General features: G+C 37.4%; 1 protein-coding gene across 1 annotated transcript; it reads left to right on the top strand.

The window, feature by feature from the left end:
- The first annotated feature begins 1,163 nt into the window (after positions 1–1,163).
- Positions 1,164–27,816, top strand: Ostn (osteocrin). The gene is made up of 4 exons (XM_021661962.2): positions 1,164–1,262; positions 5,559–5,773; positions 24,917–25,043; positions 27,458–27,816. The coding sequence occupies exons 1-3, from the start codon at positions 1,164–1,166 to the stop codon at positions 24,999–25,001; spliced, it is 399 nt and encodes a 132-aa protein (XP_021517637.1). The 3' UTR covers positions 25,002–25,043; positions 27,458–27,816.
- Positions 27,817–27,966: the final 150 nt, after the last annotated feature.

A 27,966-nucleotide genomic window follows, 5' to 3' on the forward strand; every position in this document is an offset into this window, starting at 1 on the left:
ATTCATTTTTAATCATAAATATACATCTGAGTAACATAATTTAAGCCCATATCTTGAATGTCTCTCATTTAATCCAGTCATCATGTCTTGGATAGAACACATAAATTGATTCTTAATTTTTACTGTTAAAACTACAGAGGCTATGAACTTTCCAACAGCTATATCCTTACAAGCATGTGGACATTTGTCAGGGATATAAAGCTAGAAGTGAAATGAAGATACACTTGTTAGAACATGACCATTTTCAACCTTTCTTTGTTTTGCCCAATTTTCCTGAAACAAGTGTATCTAAGTCCACCTTTATCAAGACTTTAAAAAAAAATTTCCCCCAAATATTATTCTACCATTTGCAGTGAAGAATTTCTTTTTCTTAATGTGATGTGTATGAAACACAATGGTATTTGTGTTGTGGGACATTTATTTCCAAATGCGTTCTCTCTGTTCTATGAAATATCAATTTATAATAGGACTATTTTTATTTACTTGACTGTCAGTTTCTTATACTTTACTTATCAGACTTAGTAAGTTTTTTCTTACTTATGCATGTTGAAAATATCATCTGTGTTACACGTTGTTCCTTGATTTTGTTTTCTTGATTTTGTCAGTACCTCCATGCGGAATTTTCTAATTTTAGAATATTAAATTTCGATACTTTAAAATAACATACTCACCTTTTGAATTTTGCTTACAGAATCCTGATCCAACACAAGAATATAAATATATTCTCTTATTTAATGTGTAGTGTTTCAAGATTTTTAAGTTTTTCAGGTGTACCATGATTCTGTCTCAGATATCCAAAGCTTTATTCTCTCACATTCTGCTAATATGAAGCTGTAATCCCTCCACTACCCCAATAATAAAGTTATATGATATTGATTTCTCAGATATTTTGCTAGATTTAATTAACTTATTATTAGTTATATACATACAATGTATCTTTCCTTGGAAATGAATTCTTTATATAATTTATTACAGGAGATTGTAATAAAGTTTTACATAATTTAAATAAAATAAATTTTATTAGGCCTTATTTAGGCTGGTAGACATCTACTGCAGACCATACAAGTGATTGGCTTTATTTCTAAGAAGTTTTTCTTTAGATTCTGTTTTCTGTGTTTATACTTCAAACTAACTAATATGAACCCTGATGTATCTGAGCCTAGATGCTGGACTGGAGATTGGCGAGTGCACACTTCGTCCTGGTTATGATTCTGATGCTATGGGGCTCAGGAAAGGCGTTCTCCGTGGACGTAGCAACAGAGGTAATGGAAACCAGCTTAGGATGTCACATGAAAGGGCAAAGAAGATGGCTCAGGCAATAAGACGCTAGCCAAGTAAGCATGTGGACCTGAATTCAGATTCCCAGCACCCATATGCAAGCTGGCTATAGAAACCAGTACTACGGATTCCGGTGCCAGGGATCTCCGGTCCCAGAATCTCTGGGACTTATTAGCTACGCTGTCTGGCCTCATCAGTGAACTCCAGTTTATGCTAGAGCCCCTATTTTAAAAATTAAACTAAAGGAAAATACTTGATTTTAGCTTCTAGCCTCCATATTCACACACACACACACACACACACACACACACAGAGAGAGAGAGCATGTTTCTATTTTAACAGACATAAGCTTTTTCTACCATAGCCAGAAGATACAACTGACAATATCTTCAGAACAGAAAACCAAGAGGACAAGCATTTTTAGGTTACCTTACTCTCATTGCCAATGAATGACATTTAAGTTTGCCAACTTCAAATATAGAAATGATGATAACTATTTAGTTCAGGTAATTCAGAGAGAGTGACTTTAAATATTTTTAAAAGTTAGTAAAATTTGTATTCTTCAAGTGATAAAAAATTTTAAAAAAATCTATTATCATTACAAACATATTTTATTTTGCATCAACAGGAGATGTTGTTATATAAAATGCGAAGTTGGTTTCAGGCCAAATTTTAAGTAGTTTTGGTCAAGCCTTTTATTACAATAGGAGACAAAGTTCTGGTTTTTGTATTGTCTTAGTTGGAAGAATCAAGCCACTTCCCAGATGTTTTGGTTCCCATATTTTCTGACTGTGGCCATTTGTTCTCCCAACAAGAAGCTTTTCCAGTGCTTGGTAGGTTGTGACCGTTGGCTTCAGAAAGTAGCCAAGAGTAGTGGAGGCAGGGCAGTGCTGAGTGACTACTGTGCCAGCCTTCCTGCAGGCCACAGGTACAGCGTGCTTTCCCTAAGGTGGCAAGTTTTACAACCTGCTGTAGCCCGAGGATGTTCAGCTTTCCCAACCCTTAAAAGCAATGTGGTACAGTCCTTGGTCCTAAAGCATCTGAGGTCTTAGGTCCTTAAGGCCTGCCAATATCTCTGGAAGGATTCCGGTAACTACAGTTTTACTTTTCTGGCTGTCCTACAGACTAGGGTGCCTGATCATTCTTACCTTCTCTTTACTCTCTCCATTTATTTTGTGTCTACCTCGAACCCCGTGTAGTGGAGATCCTTTCAGCTGTCTATATTTGCTGAGGTTGTTGTCACAGCTGCCATCGAAGGGAAAGTAACTGCCATTCCTTTGTACCTCTGTTGACACTGTCTCTGCTAGCACTCTGCTGTCAGCTAGCCCCTATCTTTTCTGCTGTTGAAATGTCAACTGCTACTGAAGCTTTGCCTTGCCTCTGTAACAAAAACAGACAGGAAAAGCCACTGGAGAGAAGAACCTTTGCAATGGGCCTAGTGTTGTTAAGGGCAGAAAAGGGTATCTATCAGCAAGCTTACAAAATGAGCACAGTGAGCTGAACTATCTGCTTGTACGGCCACATATACAGATTATTTACAGAAAAATCCTCATGCAAATGAAGGCATGTGTTTACACCAATTGTGGCATTACTGGTGTTATACCAAGTACATCAGTCCTTCTGCTAGGTCACTCCTCTGGCCTTGGTGGAAATAATTGCAGGGAAAATCTTGCCCAGCCAATCTGAAATAGTCATGAATAGCATCATATCTTCAGGAGTCAGCATCATGCCTCAGCAGGAAACAGCTCCAACTGTCATACAAGTTCCTCTAGCTACCTCTCTAGTACCCAAAGTACTAGCATAAGGATAGACCAGCTGGCCCTTTGACTGATAATCAATCCTTTGCTCAAGGCCACCAAGAGAAAAGTCTATCAATTTTTATTTAAGGACTTGAGTTACTCCATCCCTATTTTATTTTGGATAACTCAAAGGAAAATAAGCATCAAAGAGAATACCTACAATCAGAACTTAATAAAAATTAATGTTGATTTTTAAGTGCTAGCTGCAGTTTAATGATGCGGACCCTACGGAGAAATAGAATTCCCCAATCTGTCTCTCTTTGGTCAAAGACTGTTGCCCTTTGAAGTTATTTCTGCTACTCTTTAGGGACTCTTTACTATAATATAACATCCTTCCCCTGTTGTAATCCACCCTGTGGCACAAGAAAGTACGTAACCAAAAGGGAGAAGAGAAGAAATACTGGAGCTCAGACGTCCTCCTGGAAATAATAGCAGGCACCTAGAACAGAAGTTGTATTCTTTAACTACAGAGGAGCCTGGGGTTTTAAACAAGAGCAGTTTCTAAAACTCTTGTTACTAGGCTTCAGAAGGGAAAAAAGGACTTCCCACACTAAACACTCATTGATTTAGACCTACATGAAGTACAAAAAAGAAACCACAGGTAGGAGATAAACAAATCAAATTTGCCTGTAATTGGTGTTATTCTTGGGATGGTTCTACATCTTGTTTATGTTTTGTTAATAAATTACATGAACTGAGATATTCATTTTCTTGGGCACAGAAATAGGATTTTGGTGGGTTTTTTCTTTTTTGTATTTTTTCTTTTTTATTATTATCATTTATTACAATTTATTCAATTTGTATCCAGGCTGTGGCCCCCTCCCTCATCTCCTTCCAAGCCCACCAGCCCTCCCTCTTCTTCCCCTATGCCCCTCTCCAAACCCTCCTGATTGAGGAGGTCCTCCTCCCCTTCCCTCTGATCCTGGCCTATCAGGTGTCATCAAGACTGGCTGCATCGTCTTCCTCTGTGGCCTGGCAAGGCTGCACCCCCTAGGAGGAGGTGATCAGAGAGCCTGCTGTCGAGTTCATGCTAGAAAATTTCCCTACTCCCCTTACTAAGAAAACCACTTTGAGACTGATTCTATGGGCTACATCTGAGTGGGGGCTTTAGGTTATCTCCATGCATTGTCCTTGGTTGCAGTGTCATTCTCTTCAGAGACCCCTTTGCCCAGGATTTTTGGTTCTGTTACCTCCTTGAGGAGCTCCTGTCCCCTCCAGGTCTTTCCCTCTCCCCCTTCTTTCAAAGATTCCCTGCACTCTGCCCAAAGTTTGGCTATGAGTCTCAGCCTCTGCTTTGATACCTCAATCAGTGAAGTCTTTCAGAAGACATCTGTGGAAGGCTCCTGTCCTGTTCCTTGTTTCTACTTCCAATGTTTATCCTGTTTTCCCCTCTGAATGAGGATTGAGCATCTTTCCTAGGGCCTTCCTTGTTGGTTAGCTTCTTTAGTAGTATAGATTTTAGTATGTTTATCCTATATTATAAGGCTAATGCCCTCTTATGGGTGAGTATATACCATATGTGTCTTTCTGCTCCTGGGATAACTGACTCAGGATGATCTTTTTTAGTTCCCACCGTTTCCATCCAAATTTCATGATTTCCTTGTTTTTAATAGCTGAGTAGTATTCCATTGTGTAAATGTATCACAATTTCAATATCCATTCCTCCATTGAGGGACATCTAGGTTGTTTCCAGACTCTGGTTATTACGAATAGAGCTACTATGAACATGGTTGAGCACATGTCCTTGTTGTATAGTTGAGCATATTTTGGTTATATGCCTGGGAGTGGTATCGCTGTATCTTGAGGTAGCACTATTCCTAATTTTCTGAGAAGGCACCAGATTGATTTCCAAAGTGGTTGCACAAGTTTACACTCCCACCAACAATGGAGGCTTTTTATATCCCTTAAATCTTATGCAGAACCAGGAACACAATGGGATGTTAGTGGTTTGCATAGATTATAAATGAATCATGAAAGTGAAATATCGTGACATTTAGAATTTTGCTTTCAGAAAACAAATACAGATTTCATTAAGAGCAAAATACTGGCATGGGCATTAAACAGAAGAAATAAAAGCTTCACCAGATAACCATGGTTCTAATGTTACTTATACTTTAATAGGAAATACGAATTTGTTTTAACAGATATTATTGTAAATAAAATGTGATGAGTGCAGTGATGAAAAGAGATACATGAAAAATTCCAGGAGGTCAAGGAAGGACGCAGCTATATCGGATGCTAAATCTAGAATACCAATGAGTAAATATAGTAAATTTTAGAAACGAGCTGGGAAGGTTGTTTTGTTATTTTCTCTTGGGTGTATTCCTCCTCTGTATGTTTCAGTTTCCCGGAGTCTTTAGAAAGAAAACCCCGAGACATCATAAGATGAGCAACAGGCATGTCACCTTGTGGTAGAAAATGCTTATCCAAACTTGTTTTTCGTGGTCTGAGTGAATGAGCCCACCTCTCTCTGTCCTGTAGGCCTCTGAGTTTGGAGCCACGGGCTTGCAGTCACCACCCACAGTCAAGGAACAGAAGTCAGCCACTGAGCTTTCGTCTAAGCTCCTTCTTCTTGATGACCTGGTGTCACTGGAGAACGATGTATCCGAGACCAAGAGGAAAAGGAGCTTCTCTGGTTTTGGATCTCCCCTTGACCGACTCTCAGCTGGGTCTGTGGAGCACAAAGGGAAACAGAGGTGGGTGAACAAGGAAAAGTACCCCACTCTCCTGATCTTCTGTTCCAGGCTCTGCAGTGGAATCCCACACTTAAAACATCGTGGATAACTTGAAAATGTCCAGAAATTGAGTGTGCTGACCAACGTGTGGGGCAGATTATGAACTGGGATGGACATGCTTTGGAAGCAGCGGGACTCTGATGGTGTGCTTGAATGTCTTACTGTGCTTCCTAGGGAAGAACTTCCTACAGATAGTTTACAACATAAAGTTACTTTAAGACAGCATTGCTTATAGCAGGTAAGGGGAGAAGTGTCTGTGATGGGTACTCCTGTCACTTGAAATTGATATTTAAGAGGAATAGTCAGAACAGTGTTTTCGCAGGTTTTTTCCTTTCTTTTTTTCAAGTTATTCTTAATACAGAGCTTCTTAAAAAGTCATATTAATCAATTCATCTCCTACGAGAATTAGCAAAGGATGCTCAAAATGTGTTTCATCATGCATGCGTTTAAAATCAAGTTTCTTTTTTGATCATGTGTCTCATATAAAATTCTCCATTGTCCTCAGCTTATTTCTCTCTAAAATGGATATAAGTACTTACCTATATAAAATCAGATGATACAATCAAATGGAAGTGTTTTGTAAGCTACTACTTTTATAAAATAATTAGACTATATTTCTTGATGCTCTCCCTTAATTAATGATTGAATAATCATTGAATTACTCTCAATACTGTTAAACCATCATTCTAAACATAATTTATCTTCTACTGTCAGCATTTGTTCCTCTTGCATATTTTATATTATAGTGGAATGAGTCCTCCCCATACCACATCTTATAGTGACCTGCCATATTTTCACTGTCCTCTAAGCCCTATATTTTATATTACATAAATATTTCCCCCTCGCTAAAGCTTCTCTGATTCTAACCTAAATTATTTGTTTTTATGTTGATTCTTCCTTAGGTACTGTCTCTTTCTCTGTACTATCCCCACCATTTTTTCACCAGTTCACCTTCTCCTGTCCCTTGATGATAATCATCTATATAGAAACATTTGTCTGAGACATTCCCCACTGATTACAGAGTTAAAATAAACTGCTCATAAAGTATTGCACAGGATGTCTGGAAGAGCACCCCATGTTTTTTCATCAGCTACTTATCCTCTGCCAAGGACCCTTTGGTTTACTTCAAGTTTTATGACTTGCTCTCTTCTGGTCCATGACTATGTTGATAATAAGAGTTTAGAAAGCAATTTCTCCCTATCCCAAGAGAGTCTCAGAGTTCTACTAGCAATGAAACCACTCCTTAAAGATTGAAGTTTATCTAACCTATAATGAAAACCAATTTCATAACTATTTTGAAATCTATACACTCTAAAATAGACAATCACAAAGTTTTAGACATCACACAAAAGTGTGATGTCATAATCTAGTTAGGAGAAGCAACATACAACTCTTTGTCTCTCTCTCTCAGTGTCTCTGTCTCTCTGTCTGTCTCTCTCTTTCTCTCTCTCTCACACACACACAAACTTACTCACCCCAGATCCAAAGTACGTCTATCACTATAGACCAACTTCATGGACCAATGAGTTTATTGGGGGTCACTTAGAGAAATGTGGCTGAAGGGTCACAGAAATGACTCAAAGACAGGTGCATCACCAAAGCTCACCCCAGAATGAGAGACAGCACACAAAATCTGGGAATTTGTAACACACTGTGCAGCCTACAGGCAGCACAACAGATGGGATAATGTCCTTTCCAGGTTCATCAGGTGTTCGGAGCCTCATCCAAGCAGCTCATCTTGTCTATGCTTGGCTGGTTTCTGAGCCATCTAGGCCAGGGGTCTATCTCAGTGTGACTTTACTACTTATATGCTCTTGGAGAAAGAAAGGGCCAGCAAATCTGGTCAGTTTCAGGGACTTTCTGATTCTAATTTGAGTTGTTTATTTCATGTCTGGAGAAGCTTCCCTAAGGATGGCATATTTTTCTTTTTTTAATTAATTTTTTATGAATTACATTTGATTTACTTTGTATCCCAGCTGTAGCACAATCTCTCATCCCCTCCCAATCCTACCTTTCTTCTCTCATCTCCTTCCATGTCCCTCCTCAAGTCCACTGATAGGGGAAGTCCTCCTCCCCTTCCATCTGAACCTAGCCTATCAGGTCTCATCAGGACTGGCTGCATTGTTTTCCTCTGTGGCCTAGTAAGGCTGCTCCCCTCTCAGTGAGAGGTGATCAAAGAGCCAGCCACAGAGTGCATGTCAGAGACAGCCCCTGTTCCCCATACTAGGACACCCACATGGAGACTGAGCTGCCAAGGGCTACATCTGAACAGGGGTTCTAGGATATCTTCATTAATGGTCCTTGGTTGGAGTATCAGTGTAAGAAAAGACCCCTGGGCTCTGATTTTTTTTTTTTTTTTGTTCTATTGCTCTCTTTTTGGAGTTCCTGTCCCCTCCAGTTCTTTCTATCTCTCCCTTCTTTCATAAGGTTCCCTGTATTCTGTCCAAAGTTTGGCTACGAGTCTCAGCATCTTCCTCAATACACTGCTGGGTAGAGTCTTTCAGAGACCTATTCTGGTAGGCTCCTATTCTGTTCCCTGTTTTTTCCTTCTTCCAATGTCTGCCCCATTAGCCTTTCTGAGTGAGGATTGATCCTCTTACCCAAGCAACCTTCTTGCTTAGCTTCTTTAGATTTTAGTGGGTTTATCCTATATTATATGTCTAATATCCACTTATAAGTGAGTATATACCATGTGTGTCTTTCTGCTTCTGGGATACCTCACTCAGGATGATCTTTTCTAATTTCCATCATTTGTCTGCGAATTTCATGATTTCCTTGTTTTTAGTGGCTGAGTAGCATTCCATTGTGTAAATGTACCACAATTTCTGTATCCATTCCTCAACTGAGGGACATCTGGGTTGTTTCCAGGTTCTGGCTATTATGAATAAAGCTGCTATGAATACGGTTGGGCAAATGTCCTTGTTGTGTACTTGTGCCTATTTGGATATATGCCTAGGAGTGGTATAGCTGGATCTTGAGGTAGCACTGTTCCTAATTGTCTGAGAAAGCGCCAGATTGCTTTCCAAAGTTGTTGTACAAGTTTACATTCCCACCAGCAATGGAGAAGGGTTCCTCTTTCTCCACATCCACTCCAGCATGTGTTGTCACTTAAGTCTTTGATCTTAGCCATTCTGATGTGTGTAAGGTGAAATCTCAGGGCTGTTTTGATTTACATTTCCCTGATAACCAAGGACATTGAGCATTTCTTTAAGTGTTTCTCTACCATACAATATTACTCCATTGAGAAGTATCTGTTTAGCTCTGTACCCCATTTTTTAATTGGATTACTTGATTTATTGGACTACTTGCTTTTTAACTTCTTGAGTTCTTTATATATTCTGGATATTAGCCCTCTGTCAGATATAGGGTTGGTGAAGATCCTTTCCCAGTCTGTAGGCTGTCATTTTGTTCTGAGGACAATGTCCTTTGCTTTACAGAAGCTTTCAAGTTTCATGAGGTCCCATTTATTGATTGTTGCTCTTAGATCCTGTGCTGTTAGTGTTCTGTTCAGGAAGTTGTTTCTTGTGCCAATGAGTTCAAGGCTCTTCCTCACAGTTTCTTCTAACAGATGTAATGTGTCTGGTTTTATATTGAGGTCTTTGATCCACTTAGTCCTTAATTTTGTGCAGGGTGATACATATGGATCTATTTGCATTTTTCTTTTTTTTTAATGCACCCCCTCTTATTTCATAGTACATGCTTTCTTTTTGGGGGGGTTAAAAATTCTTTTTTTATTTTATTATTATTTTTTTATCAGTTACATTTTATTAACTCTGTATCCCAGCCGTGTCCCGATCCCTCATTCCCTCCCAGTCCCTCCTTCCCTCCCTCATCTCCACCGTGCCCCTTTCCAAGTCCACTGATATGGGGGGGACCTCCTCCCCGATTTGAATTTTTCTACATGTAGACATCCAGTTATACCAGCACTGTTTGTTGATGATGCTATCCTTTTTTCCAGTGTATGATTTTGGCTTCTTTGTCAAAAATCAAGTATCTGTTGGTGTGTGGGTTTATTTCTGGGTCTTTTATTCAATTCCGTTGGTCCACTATTCTGTTTCTATGCCAGTACCATGCAGTTTTTATTACTACTGCTCTGTAGTACAGCTTGAGATCAGGGATGGAGATACTTCTAGATAATCTGTTGTTGTTCAGGATTGTTTCAGTAATTCTGGGTTTTTTGTTTTTCCATATGAAACTGAGAATTGTTGTTTTAAGGTCTGTAAAGAATTGTGTTGGTATTTTAATGGGAATTGCATTGAATCTGTAGATTGCTTTTGGCAGGATGGCCATTTTCGCTATGTTAATCCTACCAATCCTTGAGCATGAGAGATCTTTCCAACTTCTGATATCTTCTTCAATTTCTTTCTTCAGAGGCTTGAAGTTTTTTTTTTCTTTTTTTTTTTCTTTTTTCTTTTTTTTTTTTTTTTTTTTTGTCTTTCACTTGTTAGGTTACAGTCACGCCAAGGCACTTTATATTATTAGTGGCTATTGTGAAGCGTGTAGTTTCCCTAATTTCTTTCTCAGCCCTTCTGTTTTCATATACAGGAGGATTTTTTTTTACTGATTTTTTTGAGTTAATTTTGTATCTAGCCACTTTGCAGGAGATGTTTATCAGATGAAGGAGTGCTCTGGTTGAATTTTTGGGGTTACTCATGTATACTATCATATCATCTGCAAATAGTGATATGATGGCATTTTTTCAATCTCAGATGACCAAAGCAACCAGAAAAACATTGTCTTAAAAATTAGCCACATCATTACTTTCAACACTAAGCTTGGATGGTTGTTTTAAGGAAGAGAGAGTTGTATTGTATTATATGACCTGACTTTATTTATAAAGCATAATTACCAAACATTCAGGGGTAATGATGATAGCAGATAAAATTTTTAATGAAATTTTATTATTTTATGATTGTGAAATGGGAATAAAACTATTGTGCAAGTAGATGCTTGGTGATCTGAAAAACAAAAACAGTAAGATTAAATATTATATTGAATGTCTTTGTCTTAAAGAATAATAGATAATAGATTTTTAAAAACTCAAAGTTATATAGAAACATTAGTAGAAAAGCACCATAAAATTGAAATTGATAACATTCCTATAAAAAAATAAAGATGAAAATGGAAACACCAAGAAGGCATTCCGTAACATAAAAATTTATAGCCACAACCGCTACAGTATTGTTAAAATCAATCATATCCATAAAAGAAAATGGGGTTAACTTGTCCATTAGTATCGGAGTGCTTTCAGGGGAAGTGGCATGTGAATTCCTGTGCCATTCTCCACACTGAAAACAAAGTGATAAAATATCAGTCTTCTCAGAATGACTGATAAAGGAAAGTCCAGTCCTGATTTGTATTTAAGGGGTACAATTAGAAGGAAGACTGTTTAGAAGTGCCAACAAAAAGGGACATGCAAATACAAATTACATAATCAACAAATAACTTCAGGAATGGAAAGATTGTTCAGTCATTAAGAGTACTTACTGCTCTTGCAGAGGACCTGGGTTTGATTCCCAGCACCCTCAGAAAAGCTCACAACCACTTTGTAATTCCAGTTCTAGAAGATCTGATGACTTCTTTTCCCTTCTGCAGGCACCAGGCATGCATGTGATACTTAGGCACATATGCATGCAAAATATACATAAAAATATTAATTTTAAGATGGAAAGTATTCAACAGCATTCATCTAGAAGAAAACACGGAAATTGCTAAGAAGTAGAAAACTAAATATTGAATCATGAAATACTGCTATCTAAATATTTAAAATATTTATTAACATGTAATTTAAAGTACTGCTAGATAATATAGCTAGTTCATGAGCTGAAAAAATGAAATTATATATTTCAGTTGATAATATAGTTACTGCACAAAAGGGATTTACAGCAAAATAACAATAAGAAATCATTTTAGCACACATCTCTGGAAAATTAAATGGGAAAAAATGACATCGGTGATAAGGGTGCATGTTTAGATGCACAAACTTGTGGGGTTGAAAATAATAAATAAAACAAGAAAATAATGAATAAAACAAACCCTAAATTTTTCTCCAGAAATTATATTATGGCTGGTAATTTGATATTTCTATCCTAACAGTATTGATCATATATTATACAATGAAGTGTATAAACATTTATTTAATAATCTTGTTCCATAGTTCCTGATGCTAACAAGAACTGAAGTTCACAGAAGGGAAAGAGATGAGATAAAGTCATTAGGTGAACTTTCCAAACAAAATTTAAGCCCCAGATATCACAAGATTTCAAATAGTTTATAAAATATTTGTATTACTCTAAATAACAAAAACTTTTGATTCAATTTGTGTATATTGAATAATTCCTCAGGAAAAAAAAAAAGCAATTTTTAACAAGCAGTCTGAGGTCCAGACTGCCATCATGCAATGTCACTTCTCATGTCAAGCAACAGTGAGACTTCTCAGAGACAGAGAAGTACTGAATTGGCTTCAAGATTTTGATATAGCTGATACAATAGAGCTTTCTGGTACGAAGTCCTGGGCAAGCAAAGCAATCTGATCTGCCGTTGAAACACAAGCTAGAGAGTGCTAAACCTTCACAAATAGGAATGGTGATTAAAACTATTTGTTCCCTTTAAAGAATGCTGTTTTCCAGCTCACAGAGTAAAAACTTCTAAATGAAGGGAGCGTAAAGCCTCCCTTTCCTATGTGAGCTGTACCAGTAATAGACGCAGAATTTTCTACTTATTCTCAAATATCTGAAACAATTAAGGAATGATGAACTGATAGATGAGGAGGAAAGGTTCTTTTACAGAAATATTGAGGCTAACAAATGCAAAATGGAATAATGGTGAATCTGTAACCTAGAGTTCTAAAGCTGTGCTGGATCCAGACATTGTTACTAACTGCTGCTGCCACTGAAAAACAGAAAGAAAGGGAAAAAAAGGAAAGAAACAAAAATTATTCTTGTCTGTAGCTCAGTTTTAGCAACCCTGACCTCAAGGAAAGCAAGCAAATGCAAAATCCAGACTGCGGAAAACAAAAAACAAACCAAAACAAAACAAAACAAAAAACAAATAGCTTGACTTTTTCAATACACAATTACAAGAATTTGTGTAGGCAAAAATAACGGAAGAAAAGGGGATACTAACCTAAGTAGACAAAAGAGACTCGTGGACTGCTTCAGTGCCTTTGCGAAGTCCTGATTTTGTTTAAAGTGAAATCTGTAACATGAATTTATAGGTGCCCCTTCATTTGATTTGTTGTTTTCTCATAAATCCAGAGTAGACTGGAAATTCTATCAGTGTAATAAGTGTTTATCACATCTGAGATACTGTGCTTAGGGTTGTATCACCTGTAGAAGTTATCATATTCACTCTGACTGAATGGAACTCCAAAACCATATGGATTTCCAGCTTGGGAATAGACCAAAATTCAAAAGACAATTTCTAGTAAATATCCATGGCTTTCCTGCTATCATAAAACCAAAAATTGTACCACAATTTCTGTATCCATTCCTCTGTTGAGGAACATCTGGGTTATTTCCAGATTTTGGCTATTACGCATAAAGCTGCTACAAATATGGTTGAGCAAATGTCTTAGTTATGTACTTGAGCATATTTTGGATATAGGCCTAGGAGCGGTATAGCTGGATCTTGAGGTAGCACTATTCCTAATTGTCTGAGAAAGCACCAGATTGATTTCCAAAGTGGTTGTCATTCACACCAACAATGGAGGAGGGTTCCCCTTTCTCCACAACCTCTCCAGCATGTGTTATCACTTCAGTTTTTGATCTTAGCCATTCTGATGGGTGTAGGTGAAATCTCAGGGTTGTTTTGACTTGCATTTCCTGGTGCCTAAGAAAATGCTGATGGTCAAAGGCCACCCATATCTATCTATCTGAAATTTGCTTGAAAATAATACAGGAGTGGGGATAAAAGAGAAGGAAGCAAGATAAGGGTCCGTTGTACTATTTTATCTTGGAAACTGAATGAAACATCATACAATTTTTCAGTTAAATGATGAAACAAATAGTAAATTAGACCAGGCATATGAAGAGAGAAGGAAGTGACTCTAAATAAGTCCAAAACATCTGGAGAATAGAATGAGAAATTGAAACGTGTCATTCAATCTACCAAGTATTTTTATGGAAACAGAAGGAAGAGCAAAAATAAAATTTAAAGATACAATTTTTGGAAGCTTGTCATAAATAGTATATATTTTTTCAAGTAGAACAATAACTACAATTTTTGACAGAGATAGCTAGTAATTTTTTGACAGATTAAGTGAATTAAGGACATTATTTTTCATGATAGCACATGCTTGTAGCCCTACTATATGGGAGGCTAAAGGAGATTGTGGATTCAAGGAAACAACAACCACAGAAACAAAAAGGGAGAAAGGAAAAGAAAAGAATGCCCTTACTAAAAAGAAAATCAAAACAGAACAAACTATAAGACAAACCTGTAGGACAAGTTCTTGAGAGGACTACAGAGGTCAGTGCAAGCCCCACACGGGGAGAACAGGAAAGGCATGAATATATGTAAAGGGTAAAAAGAGAAAAGAAAATATAACAAAATTAAAATAAATATACCCCAACTAGGTAAAATTGGAAAAATAAAAAAGAAAAGCCCTGACACAACATAATGAGACAACAAACCTTCAAGGAATATAAAAATATAATAATAAGAGAGAGAGAGAAAGAAACAAAAATAAAACCCACAGGAGGAGAACTACTGCCACACACTGGGATGCTACATTTCACAGCAATTCATACCACTGGCCTCAGGCTCTGCACTGCAAAGCCAGAGTAGCATTGCCAATATTTCTGGAGCCAGGTTGTGGAGAATGCACCATCCAGTGTGGACTCTCATAGAGCTGATTGCTAAGTTGAGGTGGAAGGGGGTCTTTTATCTTTTCCCCTTTTCACTGGCTTCTCTTCACCTCCAAGCATTTGGCCATGCTGAAGAGAAGGAAGGCATTTGTTCATCCAGTGGTTGGCCTTCATGTTTGAGAAATTTAAGATTTATTCTAATTTAACATCTTAAATGATTCATGCTTAATTTGAAACTTGATGCGTTACATATTAGAATCACAGTTCAAGGGCATTCCCTCTAAGGTTTGCGTCATTTGTTCTCATGGGAAGATCATGGGACTTCTTGTTCTTAGCCTTAAAGCAAATAGTAAGTCATTTGTATACTGAAAAGGCAGAAAACTGAGAGTGGTGTGCAGTGCAGAAAGCATTTCTACAGACCTGAAATTTGAAAACATTTTTATTCATACTCAAGGTTTTCTACATGTGACAAAGTTCCAAGCATTTAATACCTTAGGACTGACAATTGAAGGAAAGGCCGCATTTCAGTTACAGGCTAATAAACCGAGAAAGCCATTCCTGTCCACATTTGCAGATGGGGTTTATATGAGTGCATGTTCCTGGTTTGAGAGAACAGAGTTTTGAGTATACACACATTATTGTATACCCATAATACAATATTTAGGAATTTAAAAAAAATCCTATGCTTTGGAAAGGACTACTAAGAGCTGAAATCAGAAGGATGGAGGAACAACTAAGGAAAACTAAACCTAAATAAGTGAGAAGAGAATTAAATAGAGCAGGGTCTGTGTCAGAGTCTATGAAGTAAAGAGGGATCCAATCCTGATTTTCTCCTATTTGACATATTTCTCATCTGAATATGATGCCAAATTTATTTCTAGAAGCTTGGGAAAATTACTTTAAGGCAAATTTAACTATGTTTCAAATGTAAATATTTCCCCATATCAGCATATGTATTTAATATCTGAAGTAAATGACTGTTCCTAGTATTTGTGTAAATTAAAAGAAGCAGGCACAATCATATCCTCAGTTAATAGAATGATCCTTTAACGCAATTTATACTGATGAGTAGCCTGGTGTTTTTCTCAAGAATGACTTCCCACAATATTGAATATATCTTGTAAATGCAATAACACCACTCTCTACATTTGAACATTTTTTGCAAGTATTATTCGTATCATCCCTTTAATATTTTGAGGTCAGCAGAGCAAGTGATGTTATTGTATCCCTCTGTCTCGCAACAAGAAATAGGTGACACTTCAAAAATAGAGATTTTTGAAGACGCTATGTCACCAGAAGGCTGTTTACAAATTCTAAATATAGACAAATGACAGAGGATGCACAATGGCCAAGGGCTTGGCCTAAGCACACACTGAAAGAGGTTTCAGCAAGTCAGAGCAAAATTAGGAAGTTAAGAGCCCTGTGGGTTTCATTCAGGAACATAATTCACTGGAAATATTCACGCTTGAGTTTGAGGAGAACAGGGAAAAACAATCCCAAGATCTCTCTTGTTCTTCCTCCCCGATCTCTATGCAAGGCCACCTATTGCTTGCCTCAACGTAAAACCAAGAGTCAAGGGAACATTTAAGTAATCCAAATAGTTTAACCTCCTAGGGATGAATTAAATGAGAAAAGATAAACAGACAAGTCTGAAGAGAAGATGAAAGACACATAATCCAACCACAAACACTCTACAGATCTGGATGTGGGCACACTTTGTTCTACAACATTATTCTTATAAATTTCGGACAGAAGAACCCCATAGGATATAATCAGAAAGAACATTTATACCTCACCCACATGTATGTAGGTCAACTTGGGAAGATTTTCTCCATTCTTCAGTTGATATCAAAAAGCAGGTACTATGATGCCCCTACTCACACGTACATAATAAGCATGTTTCTCTCCACCTGTGTCTTTTTAAAAAAGTCACTAATTAACGTATCCACTTATGTTCTGTCATCCAATCTTCAGTCTTTTAAAACCTTTCCTTTGTCTGACTTCAGCCCATTCAAGGGAGTTAAACTGAGGGGACTGTGATCTCTTATATTTATTCCATTTTCTCCATGACTTCCCTGCACTAAGCTGCCATTTTTCTCTCTTCCAACCAAATTCGAAGTAAAGCAATAGTGACACTTCTCAATTGTGGTCCCAAAGACCAAGATGAACAGCCTAATCTGTCGCAACCTTTTTGATTCCTTGTAAAACAGCGTGACAAAGCTGGCCCAGCTGAGTCATCTTACAGTCTGATAGTCTTTTCCAGTTTCTATTTGGTGATGCCTAGAGGCGAGTAATTCAGATGGGTGCCATTTCCAATGTCGAAACACAGGAAGGGACCTAGAAGGTAATATGCGTTTTACAGGCCCCTGTGCTCCTTGTTAAAAGGCCTGGCTGAGCACAGAGAAATGCCGTTGAGCATAATGATCTTGGTGCCCGCTTGTCAGAGCTTGCTTTTTATTGGCAGTCTCTTCTCACCTCAGGTCAGCACCACAGGGTTGTCAACCTTGCATAACTTTCATGTGAAGGTCGAAAACTTTCTCTCGAAAGGATAATGCTGAGTGAATAGTGCATAATGTGCCTTATTCGCCTTTCCAAACAGAAATTTCTATGCCACATTTTAGTATAAATATTTCCTACATGGGCATGCAGTCAGGATGTAATGGATGTCTTTAAAAAATAAGGATGTTTTTATAAGTACAAAGTAGACAAATAAAAAGTTAAAAATTAAAGAAAAAAAAATTCGTTAGCTCCTCAAGGCGGCCATGAATAAAGCCATTAAGGCTTGTCATTGGCTCCAATGGTACAGAGTGTTCTTAGTGATTTGAGACTGGGTTATTTTGGTTCCGAAAAGTCTCACTATTCGATTCAGTGCTTGTAGTTTCTGGCTGAATGCCAGTTTGTTCACGCAACTCATTCCGTGGAGAACATACTTTATTAGATAACATGACAGGGTCATCACTATCATCACAAACATAACAAGATCCGTGTAAGCTAAATTGCTACTTTGAGGTAGAACGCTCAATCAGATATAACCTCTCACTGGAGCAGTGTGTCCCTTTATGGTCTGAACTCACCCATGCCCCACAACTTAAGAAAGCACTTGTTAGGAAATGGCTGACACCTTGCCCCACCCAGGGAAAGAATAGCCTCTAGCTGCTTGCTCATTTGGGCAAAGAGGGACACAACATGTTCACCTCATCTGCTTCCTTCCTGTCTTGATGTGATAACAAGACATTTCCATGCAACTCTAGCTAATGCCTGGAGGCCTTTGACATGCTGGCAGACCGCTATGTTTTTCTTTGTTTCCTTTGGAGAAAAAAATCTAGACATGTTTGTCTTCCTCATTATGCACAGAAACTATATGAGAACAAAAGTCTTGGAATACTCAGTTTTAAATATTTTTGTCTAGTAGTTCATTGTCTAATAGGGCAAGATAAGTGAGACTAGAGGCATGCCCAATTGGTGGGGGGGGGGGGGGGTTTCTGTGAACAACTTAGGGAGCATACAAAAGTGTGTGATCAGACACCCTTGACTTCTGCAATTTTCATTACTGATATGGTAATTAAAGAAAGCCTGAGGGTTACACTGAAATGTAACTAACCAGCTTGCAATGAATAGTATGACATGTGACAGCAGACTAAAGAGGGCCCCAGCAAGGACCTGAAAAGTACTAAAGAAATGCCCACAACTCATGTTTAATTTTGAAAATAGACAGCTAGCCTTTAAGTTCCAATCCCCCAATATTAGGGTGACAAAGAACATTGAATCTGAGTCATGAAGTTGTATGAAGTAGTCAGGCGGAATATAATGCCTTTTTTCATCAAAACCACATTTAGGGATAATAATAATTTAAAAAAAAGATGTAAATATCAACATACGTAGTGCTCGGCTTAACTTCTCTGCAAGGCTGCAGTCATCTGTGATTCCCTGAAAGCCAGAAAGAACATCTGCCTCCAAAATGTCCCACTCACATGAATAGAGTGTCTCATTTTCTTTCAGGTTATTGACAGGAGGTTTTGGTAGTTTGCCATGTGGACTTTTTATGGGACTCTTGGGGGAAATGGCTGCTAGCTGCCCAGCAGAACTAGTGGTCCAGCTAGGAAAGGGAGAAGGCACAGCAGTTTACAGGACTTTGCATGGTGCTCTGTCCACACTGGCTGTAGAAGTTGGCTCTGTCCAGGGTAGGAGACCACAGAGTGAGGGAATTATTGGGGCCCTAAGTTGGAGCCTTGATGATTCTTTTTTTTTTACTATAATACAATTCCTAGTTTTCTAATCTAAATTGCAGACTTATTGAAAATAATGATTACTGCATCCTCTTCACAGTGTCGGTTAGATGATGGCCTTTGCCAAAGGAGCCTACCATTTTATTGTGTTCTTAAAATTCAACAAGCCCAGAGTGTTGTTGTTGAGGAACATCACCCTTATCTTCATTCTAAGTTTCTTTCTTTGATACCTGAAACTACAAACAGTGCAAGCAAAATGTTTCATACCCACAAGTTGGCACACATAAACTAACATTTACATATAAAATTAATGCACTTCTAGTCTTCAAGCGAGCCTTAAAAACCCAACAGGATTACCTCCCTTCCCTGGAAAGAAGGTGTAATCCTCATCCCATTTAATGAAAGTTGCCCAAATATTAAAACCAAATAGAGAATGAACAGAAAAAGCAACCGCAGAATACACCCTTCTTGCAAAAATAGCTAAGTGAGTTCAGCAAGGTATGTAAAACAACACACTATTATCTCACTGGATTGCTCTAAAAACATGATTTACTTTAGAAAATTAAATAAAGGAGTTAGCAGTAAAGAAATAAACCACATCATCACAACAAATGCTAGAATTCACTCCACAAAATCTAATTCCATTCATGACTAAAGTCACCAGTAAATTAACACTACAGGTAAAATTTTTAAACAAGAAAAAGACAGATATGTATGTATATGTATATATATATATGTATATGTATACATATATGATAAATCATCTTGGCTAGCAAGACATAGTCATACAGATTTTACTTTTGTGCAGAACAACTTACACCCTAGAGTCAGTGCAACCCTAGTCAAAGCTGCAGTAAGATTTCCAAAACACTCAATGAGCTGGATCTGTTACTACGAGAGAAAATAAACTCATTAACTAAAATGAACACATATTGACATGCATTGAGGTAACGTTAAAGATTGCCTTAATAAAAGCAGCAATGTCCATGGCAGAGGCAGCAGATACTCACATACATGAAACGGACAAAGTGTCATACTCAGTGTCCTCGAAGCCCATGTTCCATCAATATTTGAAAGAAAAGCAATTTAATATGAAAAAAAATGAACAGATTTATTCAGACACCTTCAAAAGAAGAAATCCAAGTGAACAATGAGCAGATGAAATGTTAGGAGGCTACACGAGCAACGTAAGAGTCAATTATAACCAGTGTCAAAACTATAAAGACATGTCCCAGGGCCTGGCAAAATCTTGACATAGGTCTCATGTGTGTAAAAGGGTAAAAATGGGAAAAACATTCTGGTAATAAATAAGAAAATTAAATATAGTCATAGATGGCAACACTAATTTTGAACATACACTGTCCAGAAGTCCATAAAATTGAAAGATGTGTATGAGGCAGTTTTCAAGGAACAGTATATAACAACACCAAACAATTCAATTCCTGAGACATTCCTGGGAAACAGGATGAATGGATGAATGCTATATAGCCATTCAAAGGAACACTCTAGAAAAGAAAAAGAAGAAAAGAAAATCAGCTATAGCTATAGTGTCAACACAAACACATTTCAAAATGCACAGCCTTGCTGAAATAGAAAATTCATATATGATGCCTTTTATTTCAGATTTACGAATGACAAATATAAAGTTTCTCCTTTGAAATAAACTTGGGCTGGCAATATGACTCAGAGAGTAAAGATGCTTGACTTGTGGCTGGTTGGACTCCTGGGACCCACATCGTTAAGAGAACTGACTCCCAAAAGTTTCACCTAAACCACATAACAAAGGGGGTTGGGGAAAGGGACAGACAGACAGACAGAGATTTAAATACAAAAACAATTAAAAATAAAAAATGATACTTGACATGTAGATACATTGTGGAATTATTGCCATAGTCAAGCCAATTGGCACATCCATTGCCTCACATGGTACCTGATTTTATAATGAGAACACAGGACTTACTCTTCTAACAAACTACTGCTGTATCATACATTCTACAGACATAATTAGGAATGCAGGTATTTGTAATAACAGTATTATTCACACTAGTAACACAATCCATCATAACTAGCGTTAGTTTGTATGTTAGGTCTGCAGCACAGAAAATTCTAAAACTGCCTGAAGTAAGTATCATGGTTTTGAGCAATACACACAAGATAATGAGATCCAAGAACAAGACTGAACTAAGCTTGAGTTCATAGAAGACTCCTGGGACTGGGCCACCAAAAGCATGCCACCTAGGAGGGGAGAGTGTGATGTTTACTGCATCATTTGCTGGTGCTGCAAGTATGGATGCTCTTTTTTGTTTCCTTTAATCATGCAGAGATGATTCGTGGATCCATTGGCATATGTGGGGTAATCCTTCATAGAATGCTTAAATACAATTTTATCTACTGCTCTTTTACAATGGTAAGCCAGCTTTACAAAGAAGAATAGACACGGATATTAAAGAAAATCCTATTGATGTGAAAAGTGTATGTATATTGCAAATATAAAAGTCATGTTGAAAATAAACAATCAAAACACTGAGCTTGCATTGACAGATAATCCATCTCTTTAAACCTCTAACAGGTTATTTTTCAATGAAAAGCCAAGGTTCTTCTTCCTGCATCTAATCTGAGCCATGTCATTCCATCATTTAGTCACAAGAGGGCCTAAACAGTTAGAAGTGTGTGATCTTAGATTGTCTAACTTTCCTTCTGTGCACCCGGCACTGCTGTCAGTGTATCTGTTACAGAATTAGGTATGTATTCAATCTCAGCAAAAGTGTTAAGGGAACCATAAGCTTGCCATTTTGTTTCTGAGTTGCTATGAAAATATAGAGAAACTCCTTGACTTCATGAGCCAGTTTGACTTTTAGGGACCTTTTGAATAAAATTGTTTTTGTGTTTTTATATGTGCTAATCTTTTTATATGTTGAGAAGATTTATATGTACAAGCCTCTAATCAATCTTTTTCTAAATAACTGTAAGCTTTTGCAGTGCATCCCACATTTCTTTCTGTCCACTGATCCTGGTCCTCTGATCTGAAGTAGCTCAAATAGTTTAGAAATAATTAAGCTGGACTAGTGAGAGCACCAGCTGAAGTGTGTGTGTGTGTGTGTGTGTGTGTGTGTGTGTGTGTGTGTTTCACTACAGTCACTGTTTTCAACACCAACTGGGCACTTGAAAAACAAGTAGTTTTTGGTTATATTTTGTAAAACAAAAATATAACCAAACAGTACCTAACAAGTAAGTGTGCTGGATGAATAAATAATTTCAACAGATAGGAATACCAGGTATTATTGGAATTTTACCAGAAAAATAAAGTTTCTTAGAATAACAGAATTGTAAAGGATCCCAGAAACATTAAATAAAAGAATTAATAAAGACCACACATCCTATTTCCTGGTTCTGCACGCAGATCATTTCTGGAAACAATCAGAGTATAGAATATTTGTGAGGTTCAGATAGAGGGAAGTTAATTATTTTGCTTTCTCCACAAGCACAGCCTCTGCTTATTTGTTTAAGCAGGAAAGCATCAGCTACAGCAAAGCAAGAAAATTGTTATTTACAGTTATTTTACCTTAGTTTTGGAAAACAATTATAATAGCCAATGAATGTTCTGTTGTGACTTATATACTCTGTAATAATAGAATGTTTTTTTTTCCTGTCTGTGATTTTAAAGTGCTGAAATCAGTAAGCATGACATTTAAATCTCAGCTGCCATTTCCTTCTCCTTTTCAAACCTGGGAGGATTTGATTACTTACTTCCTTTTCTGCTTGTTTGCTTGTTGCCCTGAGCATTCTCCCCTCTCCATTATTGGCTTCTGCTTACACCTGTCCTGGGATTTTAATGATGGTTAGTCAGTGAAGAAATCAATTTAAAGAAAGGGGAAAAAATCATAGCAATTTACTATTATGTATATATTAGCCCGATAGTACTTAGACACATACCCTATAGATTACACACAAATGTATTTGTTCTTGTTTATACCATAATAAATTATAATCAACTGCTATCTCATGGTTTTGTTGGTCATGCACTCTCCATCATTTCAGGCTGATTTTCCCATTCTTTTCTGTGAGGTGGAGGTGTAGCTGATTTCTGGCCAATGGGTGGTGTATAAACTCCCTTTGTGTCCCTGCACTCTCTTGCCTTGTCTTCCACCTGGACACAGATGTTGTGAAAGTATCAGCAGGCTGTAATCTTTCACCTATCTCTGGGGGAAGCATGTTCATCTCATTTGAACTGCTGGAAGAATTTACTCTTTAAGCTTGAAGGTATGGAGTCCCATTTTCCTTGCAAACACTTCAAGGGGCCATAGCATTTCTTCATTCTTGACTCCTCTGTCTTTCTGCTGTCATATGTACACAATCTATAGCTATATCATCTATATCTATATACCATCTATATCTGCAGTAAATAGGGTTTTTTTTCTAGATTTACTCTTAGTTATTTAATTTGTTTAGGAGTAATTCCTTATAGGATGGTGTATAATCAATGCACATAAGTAAATCAAGAGCCTAGGAAGGAGGATGATAGCAAAGAAGGTTGAATTGGAGACAAAACATCATGGGACCCTTGTTCTTATGACTCACTTGATGGTAAGCACTGCATCAGGTTCTGTATTTGTGCCATCTTTGTATACACCACATCAAATATAGCAGTGGCCATGTAGAAGGCACTGGGGAAACATTAGCTTCTCTTGAATTAATTCTGTTAAGGAGATCAAGCAGCATTTACAGATTTTTACGTGCAAGGCATGGGTGTAAAAATCCCTCAGTGTCCTCACAGTCTTTAAATAAGTTGCTTTTTTTAACACTAATAACATAATTAATGGAAAACTTGAACCTAGTAAAATAGAAGACTTATTCCTGTACTATTTGCCTTCAGCCATCATCACTTTTGAGAGTAATCGAGGCTTTTGAAAACAAGTAACTATTTCTGATAGCGAATTTCAGGACACACAAAAGAAGCTCCTTATACATATAGAGACACAGTAAATTATAGATGAAACGTCTATTGAATGATAGAAAATCACTGATGTTTACATCCATTTTCAGTATTTATGGGGTGAAACTGACAGCCCAACACAAGTACATAGAAAAATAGAATAAAGGCCTTGAAGACCTTCTGAAGCAAGTCTTTGTTTTCAGTTCTGAGTTGTTAAACATTGAGTTGTGTTATAAGGTAGTAAGTTTTGCTTCGTGGAAGTGGTGATAACCTGAATGAGAGTGTGCCCCTTAGGGAAGGCTCAACCACTGGAGTATTTGATCTCAAGTCAGTGGTGCTGTTTGAGCAGCTTTAGGAAATGTGACTTTGCTGGAGGAGGTATGTCGCTGCAGATGGGCTTTGAGGGAAAACTTCCTAGCGCACTCCCACTGCTAGGTGCTGGAGATTCCAGCTGTAAACTCTCTAGGCTTGCTGCTCCAGCTGACATGCCTGCTCTCCGCTACACTTCCCTGCTGTGATGGTAAATAACTCTCATCCTTCTGGAACCCCAGTCCCAAATAAACCCTTCCTTCTACAAGTCTCGTTGGCCATGGTGTCTTACAACACCGATAGAAAATTAATTAATACAAAAGTCAGCAAGCAGGAAATTGCATTATTACAATTCATTTCTTCAACTGATACTTGGCATAAAAAACATCTATGCAGACATAGATCACATACAAAGCATTTCTAAGTGAAAGCATCTAAGTGAAGGCAGGGGAGATAGTCTTCCTCCAGGTCAGTTTTAGATCTATTTATTTTCTTTTGGCCAACCATCATCCTTCCTCACAGGAACCATTCAGAAGCACAAAAGCAACAAGAGAATGAATCGACAGAGGGAGAGAGGTTTATCATTAGGTCATAAGCAGTTTAATATGCTAAGATCTGGGTTTTCATGTGACGAAACTGATTTTAATCAGCCTCTCAAACTTTAATTTTCTTGACAAACTAGCAGAGATGAGAATGGTAACTGCTAAACATTAACTATAATGTTTTGTTCCCACTTCTGAAGAGAGCCCCAGGACTGCATGAAAGAAAAAAAAAGTAATTTTTAAAAACTTGGACATTAGTTTGAAATATTCTCTATGGTATGTTACAGGAAAGTAGTAGATCATTCAAAAAAGCGCTTTGGTATCCCCATGGATCGGATTGGTAGAAACCGGCTTTCCAGTTCCAGGGGCTGATGGATTCTCTTCCTGAGTTCAGTTCCAACAAGAAGCCCATAGGTGAGTGCTGGAGAACATCTCACTCTAGATGAATGGATTCATCCTTAACTGCAAATGTCCCACTTGGATTTATTTTTTAGCTCATATATACACATTTGCAAATATGTCTTTGGTCAATTAATGTACTCAAGTTACATAATTTATGGGACTTTTAGAAATGAAATAAACATCCTACCAAGACTGTCCAAGCTTTTGAGACTGAAACATGCCATTTTTATCTATCTGCAAAGTTCACACTCAACATAAAATCACGTTTAAAAATTCACACACACACACATATACACACAAATTTTATAAAAGCTGAAGCAAGTTAACAGTTTGTATTGGGCTGCATTCATAGATACCAGGAGGCATATGCAGCTAAGGCTGCAGGCTGGAGACACTTGAGGGACACCTAGATTTTATCTTTCAAATAGAAAAGTCACCCATGCATATGCTTCATAGAATAAATTTAGTTATTTCCATCCAGTTCTGAGAAATTGTCTGTTAACATGCAAGGAAGGGTTCAGATTCCATTTAACATATTCCTAGTTAACATTCGTTATTAACTTTACATAGCACAGAATTCTCTGAGAGCCAAGAGGAACGCTGCCTTCTGAATAGCGCCACCTTCAAATTCATATGGAGCTCCTTCTCTCACATCTACAAATAGACTAAATGTGATCACTCCTTGGGTCTGCTAACAATTGCTGCACTTATATTTGAGCATCCATTAGCTAATACCTATTAAAAGCCAAGGACTTCCCGGAATCAAGGGCACATCTTCCCCCTGATCCATTAATATAACCCTGAGATTGATATAATTCTCACTGATTACTACATAGTATTTTGCCACTCCTCATTATCACATACTTTAATAGTTATGAAATTCTGAAAAATGTTCAAGATACCCAACATTGGAAATTCATTTGCATATGAACTTTGATACAACAGCACTCTCGACTGAAAGAAGATAGTGCAGCTGCTACCATGTCCAGTACTGATGTCCAAGCTTGTGCATTAACATGCCCTGAACAAACTTCAAAGTGTCTTCACAAGTCTGGTTCTTATCACTCAAACCTGAAGACAGTTCTATGATCGGAGAAGGCTTAGAAGAGAATTTAACATCACCTATTTTCTCTCCTTTCTGTCAGTCACTGTGGTTCACCTGCTCAGTCCTTATGCTTTTGAAAACTCCCACTGTTTTCACCAGTGTGACCCATCACATTCTCTGGTTCCAGGCAGTTGATGTTGATTCTGAGCCTCACCGGTCATTTTTGGTCAGTCAGTTGGTGCCATGGATCAAACACAAATGTCTTTTATATGCTAGGCAAGTGTAAAACCCCAAGCTATACCTCCAGCCCTGACTTGTCACATGGTGGCAAGCCGCAGAGAAAGCATCCTCTAACCATCTCTGTTTCACTTCTGTAGAGATGAAGTGCTTTCCCTTGCAGAAGGCTTGGCTGTGGGTTTTTACCTTCTGAGTTTCGCTTTCAGTTTTCACACTAAGTGAAACTTCCCCCTAGTCAAAGAAAATTTGCTTGGTTTAAGGTCAAGTCCATATTTAGCTGCTGGAAACTAACAAATTTCCAGAGAAAATGCCAATTTCTTCTCTGTTGTATTTTGGAGAGGAATATAAGCTGATATATATATATATGATTTATTCTAACCATCACTACATAACACTAAAGTTTTAAGATTGTAGAAGCATTGGCTTACGCAACTTACATTAAGTAGGTATTCTGTCTGCACTTTCATAGCTTTTCTATGTGCAGTTAGAAACTGCAATATTGAAGTCAGAATTGCCTACTTAATGATGTTAAAAACAGAGCCATTGACAGGGCAGTCTCTTCCTAGCACTTGAATTAAGACTTCCTTTTAGTTTTGTGAAGCACGTATCATTGTTTTAAATTGACAATTTTATTTTACCATGATGTTGATACTATTGTTCATATAACTTAGTAGAACCCTGAAATGCAGCAGGAATTTCACATGTAAATGGTAACATCAGGTTATATTCTTGGTATCAGGAGCAAAATACACAGTTATCAATGTGTACCTAAAATTAAAGAAACTGTAGTCATTTTTCCCTGTATTTCCTTTCTTTTTCATGACAACATCTTTTGATATAAAACTTAACAGAAATAGGATACCATTGATATCTGAAGAAAGAACTGAAAAATAGAATTTTCACTAACACTTGAGCATAAGCTCTTAACATACACATCACAATGGTCTTTAAACTCACAGTTATTTGAAATTATTATTTTACCTTATGGCATAAAATAAATCAATAAAACATGTCATGTGACTAAAAGCTGACATGTGGTACCATATGACTGAAGGATTATATCATCGCTGTTGAAGTTGTGGGTTTCCATGTGATTTACAGAGTACAATAAACAATTTTCTAACATCAACTTTCACATTTACAGATATGACTCGTGTGAGATGGCACAGACCTACAGAAGATGCTTCAGTGAAGTTCTACACTACCGCTCCAGGTCAAGCTGTTAAGGAACTGACCTTCTGCAAACCTTCCCGAAGCTTGAACCTCAATTCATCACGTCGTAGTGTTGCCTTGGATGTAGTTAAGTTGTGTAGACCATTTCAGTGCATGAATACATTTGGAGATATTCTGTAATGATTCATAAATTGTAACATGACCCCAAACATATTTTTTAAAATAATAGTCACTATTGTTCACTCTTCTGCCGTTAATGTTTTCACAATTCAGTTACCCAATGTGCTTTCTAGTAACCCAGTATTTAATTATCTGATGATGTAAAGAAATGAGCATGTGTAGAGAATACATAATGATTCATACAAGGCTTTTTGCTTGTTCTCAAGTTTGTCAAATTGTTGAAATTTTCAGGTCCAAGCTTAGAAAAAAAAAAAAAAAAAGGCAGCAAATGAGTATTTGAATCAAGCGTATCAGAAGACT

The sequence above is a fragment of the Meriones unguiculatus genome, chromosome 17 (assembly GCF_030254825.1).
Source record: "Meriones unguiculatus strain TT.TT164.6M chromosome 17, Bangor_MerUng_6.1, whole genome shotgun sequence".
NCBI classification, from domain to species: Eukaryota; Metazoa; Chordata; class Mammalia; order Rodentia; family Muridae; genus Meriones; species Meriones unguiculatus.

Bases quoted from the DNA above. Each gene is read 5' to 3' on its own strand.
- Ostn (XM_021661962.2), top strand. From the start codon at position 1,164: ATGCTGGACTGGAGATTGGCGAGTGCACACTTCGTCCTGGTTATGATT. The intron at 1,263-5,558 runs GTAATGGAAACC...TCTGTCCTGTAG, and splicing joins CCGTGGACGTAGCAACAGAG to GCCTCTGAGTTTGGAGCCAC. The intron at 5,774-24,916 runs GTGGGTGAACAA...GGTATGTTACAG, and splicing joins GAGCACAAAGGGAAACAGAG to GAAAGTAGTAGATCATTCAA.